General features: G+C 40.6%; 3 protein-coding genes across 5 annotated transcripts in view; 2 read left to right on the top strand and 1 right to left on the bottom strand.

The window, feature by feature from the left end:
- Positions 1-2,332, top strand: part of commd4 (COMM domain containing 4) — a 4,326-nt gene extending 1,994 nt beyond the window's left edge. The window contains exons 5-8 of the mRNA XM_008276814.1: positions 494-613; positions 1,397-1,477; positions 1,604-1,780; positions 1,899-2,332. Coding sequence (XP_008275036.1) covers positions 494-613; positions 1,397-1,477; positions 1,604-1,780; positions 1,899-1,939 — 419 coding nt within the window. The 3' untranslated portion in view covers positions 1,940-2,332. The remainder of the gene's footprint in view (positions 1-493; positions 614-1,396; positions 1,478-1,603; positions 1,781-1,898) is intronic.
- A 288-nt stretch (positions 2,333-2,620) lies between these two features.
- On the top strand, positions 2,621-6,299 carry neil1 (nei-like DNA glycosylase 1). 3 transcript variants are annotated; one of them, XM_008276816.1, is made up of 10 exons: positions 2,621-2,766; positions 3,175-3,648; positions 3,733-3,852; positions 4,648-4,756; positions 4,855-4,951; positions 5,078-5,199; positions 5,592-5,619; positions 5,699-5,769; positions 5,840-6,050; positions 6,161-6,299. In XM_008276816.1, exons 2-10 carry the CDS (start codon positions 3,194-3,196, stop codon positions 6,193-6,195), a joined length of 1,248 nt encoding a protein of 415 aa, XP_008275038.1. In that variant the 5' UTR covers positions 2,621-2,766; positions 3,175-3,193; the 3' UTR covers positions 6,196-6,299. The 3 variants fall into 3 exon arrangements, with proteins under 3 accessions (XP_008275038.1, XP_008275039.1, XP_008275037.1); XM_008276817.1 differs by having other exon boundaries at positions 3,170-3,648; positions 4,858-4,951; XM_008276815.1 differs by having other exon boundaries at positions 2,622-2,766; positions 3,170-3,648.
- A 72-nt stretch (positions 6,300-6,371) lies between these two features.
- Positions 6,372-7,925, bottom strand: part of man2c1 (mannosidase, alpha, class 2C, member 1) — a 16,298-nt gene continuing 14,744 nt past the window's right edge. Inside the window, exons 11-15 of the mRNA XM_008276850.1 lie at positions 7,790-7,899; positions 7,610-7,689; positions 7,366-7,508; positions 7,142-7,245; positions 6,372-7,054 (exon numbers count right to left, since the gene is read on the bottom strand). Coding sequence (XP_008275072.1) covers positions 6,943-7,054; positions 7,142-7,245; positions 7,366-7,508; positions 7,610-7,689; positions 7,790-7,899 — 549 coding nt within the window. The 3' untranslated portion in view covers positions 6,372-6,942. The remainder of the gene's footprint in view (positions 7,055-7,141; positions 7,246-7,365; positions 7,509-7,609; positions 7,690-7,789; positions 7,900-7,925) is intronic.

Below are 7,925 nucleotides of genomic sequence, written 5' to 3'. Positions count from 1 at the left end.
CATCAGTAGCTGAATTAGTATATTGTACAGCCCTTCTCCTAAATACAAACCCACAAGTAAAAGTATAATAACATACTTTAATATGAAAAGTAAAAGTATCATCATACATTATCGGATTGCTACTACTGATGGTAGAACGTGTGAGCAGCATTTTGGTGTCCTATTTAGTGTAGGGGAAGTGACTTTAAATACTGTTTGTATCAGTGTCTTGTGTTTTATCAGCTCACTGCATGTTTTCTGTGTCAAATCTAAATCTGCATAGTGACTACAACTGTCCACTAAATGTAACAGAATAAAAAGTGCTGTAGATTATTTGCCTCTGATATCAAGAAGTAGAAAAAGTACCTCCAAACTGTTCTTAAGAGTACCTGAGTAAGTGCACAAAGATATATTCTGATATACACGCATGACTGTAACACTGCTGTACTTTGCATTTACACTTTTTTTTTTTTTGGTCACATAATCTGCTTTGTGGCATTGATCCATCTTGCAGAAAGCGGAGACATCAAAGCCAGTGTGGCGGTGCTCAGCTTCATTTTCTCCAGTGCAGCAAAGCATGATGTTGACAGCGAGTCTCTGTCCAGTGAGCTGCAGCAGCTCGGTCTGCCTAAAGGTTAGTCCTGTTAGTTGTTAAGCATGTTTGGATTGAAAATTATGATTATGTTGCATAATCTGTAGTTACACTGTCACAGACATTGTGTTATGCTTGGATTTATGCCAAGAGCAAGGACAAGAGTAGTTTCCATGAGGTGGAAAAACATCATCTGACCAGAGTACTTAGAATGTTCCACAGTATTGTCCCTATTAACAGGAGGTTGTTGAGCACGCATGAGGCCAAACAAGTTCTTTTTTTTTTTTTTGCAAGATTTGCACCTTTCATATGACATTTCGGTAAGAATATGAGCTCAGAAAGGTAATAGTTTAAATATGACTGTATGTCATGACAAATAGTCGGTGCATTTGTAGAAAAATACGCACTCACTCCGCAAATGAGGGCTTTTTAGCTTACTGTGCTCTGTAGTTGTTGGTCAGTGATATGAGATACAGTACGACCTGTACTTGGCCTGCGCTTCAAGGACATAATACGAGCACAGTGTACAATGAAGAAATTGTTCATTGTTGATTAGGGTGGTGTTATGGTGCACTGGGACTAAACAACAATCACAGATAACCTTCAACCAGCTTTTGCTTTTTGTTTTAGATGTTCTGAAAAGAACTGTTTAATTTAATGAATGCAAAATACTTTTTTTGTGTGGCTGTTACATTTTTCTCTCATTTATATGTTACTGCTGTTTTCATGTACAGATTCTGTGTTTCTGCTAATACTGCCCTAAGACACTTATAAGCACTTGTCAGCTTAAAACTACGATTAATTCGACACACCCATTTCTTTTAGAACACACAACGGGGCTGTGCAAATCATATGAAGACAAACACTCTGCACTGCAAGACAAACTAAGAGAGACGAGCCTAAGATGTAAGTATATCTGCGTCTCTTCCCTAATTGAAAGAGGAACCCAAAGTTAGTGATGACTGCAGTTCTGTGAGATTGATGTCTGAGTGCTGACTTAGGGCTGCCATTCTGCTTTGCAATGAATTTCAGTGGGACGGTTGGAATCTGTATCCTGGCGTGTCGACTACACTCTGAGTTCAAGTGAGCTGAGAGAGGTGAATGAACCTGTGATTCAGCTGAAGCTGGAGGCACAAGGAGCAGAGTCAGGCTCTACGGAGACGACTGTCGTCTCCGTCTCTGCTGACAAGTTCAGAGTCTTGCTTGCGGGTCAGTTCTGCATTTTGTCAAATCACAATAACCTTCTCGGAGTTTTACCCCTTTGCAAATGCATTTTATTAGCCAGGATTATGTTGTAATAATCGTTTATCTCTGTATGTTTCCACAGAGCTCAAACAAGCCCAGGCTATGATGAATGCACTACAATAAAGGATCCACAGCAAAGTCAGGCTTAAATGTCTAATCAGGAACTGGACACACATGAGGCTGATGAACAACCAAAAGTGCCACATTTACATATTGTACATTGCTTGAATTTAGCTATTTCTAGTGAAACGAAAACTCATTCCTTATTTTGACTTGGATTTTTAAAGTACTTGTGTTTTTCCACCGCATAAGTAATAATTGATGGAAATGTTTCCTTTCTGCGATTTTTCACCGATGAAATGAAAGAATACTGAATGGACCATTTTTGTAAAATATTGTAATTATGTTCCATAATGTTGTAATTATATTACTTAACTCATTTTGATTTGAGTTGTGTTGGTTATGTCTGTTTTACCTTCATAACGTCACAAATGAATAAAATCTGAAACTCAGGTATCTCTCCGCCACCGTTTCTGCAAACGCCTACATGTCCCATCATGCAATGCTGGGGTGGTTTGCTCTTTAGCTTGGTGATGCTTCAGTGTAACGCTTCTGAAGTGTATCTGCTGGGCCAAGTCTGCGTAAATATGTAAATGTTTTCAGTTAATGGTTAGAGGATAATAAAACATCCACTGTGAACAGAAATACACGAGAAATACTGTATTGCAAATAAACGGTACGACAAGCGTGGAAATATCGCGAGATTTCCATGTGCGCTTGTTTGGTAACACTCGTTATGAAAGCCTTTCGGTGCGTGCAGTACCTGCACGTTGTAACAGAACTTATATATGCTCGTGTGCATATTTTCTGCAGCAGTCCTGCAGCGAGTACAGTCTGTAGGTTGTGTAAGTGCACTTCTTTTTTACACCGAGGTCTGATTCCTGCTTTCGGTAAGTTATGCACGTGTAACTCAATAAAGACGCAGCAGCGTTTACGTTTCCTCTTGTTATGGTTTGTGTAATGCACAGAAACAGTGTCTTGCTCAGATTTAATTAAATAGTTACAAGTACATCCAGAACACAAGCCACGTGTGTGGTGGTATGTTGTTTAGTCTGTAAAAGCAAAGCATTGAGATGCATCATGTGAGTAATGTGGGTGTGTTTGGATTTGCATTACTTTGTTTTCAAGGCTCAGGTCAGGATTGTAGAAACACATTCAACCAGTCCATGTGACAAAATGAGTTATCTTCTAAAATACCCACCACGTGGAAGTTTCTAATTGAATAATGCAAACTGAAGTTAATACCATGTCCCTGCATGTGATAGTTTGTGATGTAATCTTTATTCTATGCAGCTCAGCTCCATTTGTTCCAGCAAAATGCCTGAGGGACCAGAGCTCCACTTGGCCAGCCTGTACGTCAACAAAACATGTGAAGGAGTGGTGTTTAGTGGACCGGTCAGAAAGTCTGAGGTCAGCAAATGTTCTGATGTGCCCTTCACCTGTGAGGCGTACCGCATCACAGCCACTTCCAGAGGGAAGGAAGTGAAGCTCACCCTGACGCCCTTAAAGAGTGATGAATCGAAGCAGAGAGCGAAAGCAGGGCAAGCTGTGCAACCCATGGATATCGTCTTTCGCTTTGGGATGTCAGGCTTTTTCCGCTTGACTAGAGAGGATGAGCTTCCCAAACATGCCCATCTGCGTTTCTATTCCAATGAGAAACCCTGCAGAGTGCTGAGCTTTGTGGATGCACGCAGGTTCGGCAGCTGGCAGCACAATGGGACGTGGCAGGCTGGCAGAGGGCCTTGCATCATGTTCGAGTACGAAAGCTTCAGGTTAGTTCTGCTGAGGTTGTCACTTGTGTCATCTCATCAACCAAAATACTACTGTCACCGACTCATCATTCACAAATTTTGCAGGGAGAACGTCATGTCACACCTGTCCGACCGGGCTTTTGACAGACCCATCTGTGAAGTCCTGCTGAATCAGAAGTACTTCAATGGTATCGGGAACTACCTGAGAGCTGAAATCCTTTTCAGGTGATGAAGATGCACAAAGAGGACACGATACACAGATCTGTATTAGAGATGCACTCACGCTGACCTTAGTGAGTGAATCAGCTGTGATATAATGATGCACCTTAAACACAAATCTATAAGGAGTGAAGGAATCTGCTGAGTTCTTAAAAAGTCACTTCAAATAATGCAAAATATTCAAAGTAGACTTCAAATTGTCTTTCTGTGTCTCACCAGAGTGTAAAAGGTACATTTCTTAAATATTAATCATAACAGGCCTCTCTATTATCTTTAAACGCCATGACCCCAGTCAGTTCAACACAGTTTCGTATACAGATGTCAGATTTTGGTGGCAAACACTGTTTTTTTTGTTCTGTATCAACAGATAATCTAAGCTGAGATATCAGACTCAGACAATCCCATGTACAGTTAAAAGAGAAAAGCAAAAACACATGACTGGCCACGACGTCAACAGATGTTAGATTTGCTGGTTTGTTATGATCCCTGTGAAGTAAGGACAGACTTGAAAGTCGGCAAAAACCTTTCTTTGTTCTGTAAAGTTCTATTCCTGTGAGTTTTTGGTTTGAAGAAAAAGGCTGACGGCATGTTTTATACTGTGGAAATTTGTTCCCAAAATAAAGCAAACCAGACACCCTTTCTCATGAACTTTCAAGGTTGGTTTCCTTCAGATAGGATGTGAATGGCTCACCTTCATAGGCCTCCTGTGGTTAGACCTAATCATTCAAGTTAAAAACAAAAGAGCCTTCTTGTTTTATCAAAGAACGGGCCTTGAGTGCTGGAATTTTTTTTTGTTTTCAGGTTAAACATTCCCCCCTTCTTGCCTGCCAGGGCTGTGCTGGAAAACCTTGAGTCAGAGGATTCATGTGAAAATCAGAAGCCAGTGAAAAATGAGATCTCAGACACAAAGGTGAAAGAACCCACACAGATACACTTTTTTTTTTTCCCCAGCTGCCATAACCCAACTGCTTTGCATTTTCTAACAACATCTTTCTGTATTTCTCCCAGAAGGCGTCAGCGAGAACTAAAAAGAGTGGGGTGAAAGAGGAGACGGCCGACTTGCTCAGACTCTGTCATACAGTACCTCTGGAGGTGGTGAACCTCGGTAGGCTATCATGCGTTTACAGTCTGATTCAGTCCGAAACTCAACCTGTTTGCTTTCATTGGGAAAGGCTCCATTCTTAATCAGAGATGACGCAGTTTCATTCCTTGCATACATTTTGTATTACAGGCGGAAAGGGCTATGATCCAGAGAAGGCAGACTACTCCGGCTTTGAGGCGTGGCTGCGGTGTTACTACGTGGATGGAATGACATCCATCCGGGACCACAATGGCAGAACTATGTGGTTCAAAGTGAGTTGAGGGAAAATCCTGTATGTTAAAGGTCCAGTTTCTAGAATTTAGGTGGATCTATTGGCAGAAATACATTATGCATGACTACGATTTCATGAGCCTATAATCGCTTCAAAATAAGGATTGTTGTCCACAGTGTTGCATCACCATGTTTCTGCATCCGGCCAGAATCAAACACTGACTGTACAGAGGGCCTTTTGTGTTTTCAGCTACCATTTTAACTTTTCCTACAGTCTTTCAAGGGAAGGACGAGGCTTTGAAAATCCAGTTGGTTGCAATTTGCACCCTCACGGCTACATGCCCCTAAATCCAACATACTGCTCCTTTAATTCTCTGGCACAGGATGTTATAATGTGCATCATTAACACTTATATCCACTGTTCTATTTTCAGGGCGATGCAGGCCCCATGGCACCAAAAGGTAAGGAACACTTTTGAATCAAACTGAACGCTTGTGATCGAAAATGTGACTTAACCGCCGTCTTTTCTTCTCTGTCAAGATTCAAAGTCACCCAAGGCGAAAAAGAGAGCAAAGAAAGAAGATGACCATGATTACACAGACAAGAAAAAGGTCGGTCATTACTTCTTGAACAACAGGCTACTCATCAGCAGTGTTTCTAACACCAGTTTTGTTTGTTTAGGCGTCCAGAAGTCGCAGGGAAAGCACTACAAAGAAAAAAGTCAAACAGGAACGCATGACTAAAACACCCAAGAAAGCAAAGGATACACGTCTAAAGGAAACTGGATCAAAGAGGAAAAAGACTGAAAAGGCCAGTGACGTAAACACACCACAGCCTGAAACAAGATCAAATACACGTACCAGGAAGAGCAGCGCTGCAGAGACGATTGCAGGTGAACTCATGACATTCTCTCAAAATGAAACTTATTTCTTGTTTTTTTTTTTTATTATTGAGGCTATTGAAAAACATAGGTTTTTAATGTTCTAATTGTCTGTGTTGCAGGTCCAAAAAGGAGAAACGTGAGAGGCACCAGATAGGACGGCAAAGAAAAACAAACACTGTATGGGAGGCACCACTGTATGGGACGGTTTTTATATTTTTATACCATTAAGTACTTTCTAAATAAAACTATTTCTACAGATGTTGTTGTTCAAGGGTGTTTAATAATTTGATGCAAATTATTTAGATTATTTTTGAGTTAAAAACATTTCATTTGAAGTTTCCTAATTAACTCTTAACAAAACAGAATCAGATTGTTTTTTAGCAAAGTGTTAAAAGTCGCTCACTGCTCGTGGATGAAACCCCTAAAAAAAGTTACTTGTGTATCAAAGTTTTCTTTATCTCAAAGAGAATCTGCCTTAAAATGTAGCTTCAAATGTGACTTCATAGCATTGCTCCTCTAGAATATTTAGATCTATAAAGTATCCACCTTTCTTCTCCCTCCCTCCAAGCTCGAGCACACCAGCTCACCTAAGACTTTGGTCAAACACTCTAAAACTGCATTACACAATGGGAAGTTGAAGCATTTGAGTAATTCAGACATACATGTGTGAAGTGGAAGCCAATTCTGAAGAAGAATGATACAGGAAACCCCACTTTGCTAGCTGTTGAGATTGATTCTTTAGGATTGATACATATTAAATCCTGGATTTCTGAATTTTGACACCGTCATCAGTATGCTGCAATTTCAAGGTGGAAATACTCAGTCGTGATTTCTTCAACTAATTTATAATCACTAACTTTATTTATAGTACCATTGAGACTTAGCAGAATGTCATATCTAATCAGAAGGTGAGCAGCAGTGACACAATTTGAAAGGGACTGAAGTTCAGAGTAATTCCCTCCGAAGTAACACGTGCTGGCTGGGTGGGGTCTTGCCTCTCCAACAGATCACAACTGAAAGGAAAAAGGGTTTTGTTCTTAGAAGACAACACACCAAAAAAAGATTTTCGACTGTAATACTATAGAAATAGAAACACTTACTGCCAGGCTTCCTTGACTGGAAGGGTGGTGCGCAGAGTCGCAGTGACGCTGCTCCCATGAGACTCATACAGACGGACTACAAGTGTCCCCTTTCCGCCCTCCGCCTGTTACAGTAAATAAGTAAACAGCCATTAAGTGACGGTAGTAGCTGTTTTTGATTGTAGTAGTCTTTACAAGTTTCGACAGAGAAGCTATTTTTATAGGTTAGTGTTAAATGTAAATACCTGTTTGATGGTCTCAAGTATGACGGATTCAGGGTTGACAGAAAAGCCACTCCAGGCCACAGTGTCGGGGCTGCACTGGATCAACCTCAGAGGGAAATTGAGGTTGTATGCAAACTGGATGACAGAAGCTTCTTGGAAGGATCCTAGACAACAAACAATACAATCACATTACCTTTGTTTTAAACCAGTCACACAGCTTTGTTAGAAACACTTTTAAAAAGACACTTCATAAAGTAACACTTACTTGTGTGTGGCATGATTGCATATGTGAAATGATGAGTCCCCATGTCAGCAGTGGCATCTGGAGCCTTTGGTGCTCTCAGCCTGAAAAAAACGGCATTTACTGTTAGATGCAAGGATTATTTCAATTTCCTGTAACTGAATTGTTCTGTTCATGTTGCATATAAAAAGTGGGAAACCTCACAGGGACAGAGTCATTGTGTTCTGGTGGATGGAGTAACCATATTTGCAGTCATTCAGCAATGCAACTCCAAAGTTGTGCTCTGACAAGTCAGCCCATTTGTGGCCCCAGACCTGGGAAAGAAAACACAAACACAATA

The sequence above is a fragment of the Stegastes partitus genome, unplaced genomic scaffold, assembly GCF_000690725.1.
Source record: "Stegastes partitus isolate 25-593 unplaced genomic scaffold, Stegastes_partitus-1.0.2 Scaffold81, whole genome shotgun sequence".
Classification (NCBI taxonomy): Eukaryota; Metazoa; Chordata; class Actinopteri; family Pomacentridae; genus Stegastes; species Stegastes partitus.
The sequence above is the reverse complement of the archived record's forward strand: the minus strand, read 5'-3'. Positions and strand labels throughout refer to the sequence as shown.

Coding starts and splice junctions, on each gene's coding strand:
- neil1 (XM_008276816.1), top strand. CDS start 3,194: ATGCCTGAGGGACCAGAGCTCCACTTGGCCAGCCTGTACGTCAACAAA. Junction 5,200..5,591: donor GCAGAACTATGTGGTTCAAA/GTGAGTTGAGGG, acceptor TTCTATTTTCAG/GGCGATGCAGGCCCCATGGC. Junction 5,770..5,839: donor ATTACACAGACAAGAAAAAG/GTCGGTCATTAC, acceptor TTGTTTGTTTAG/GCGTCCAGAAGTCGCAGGGA.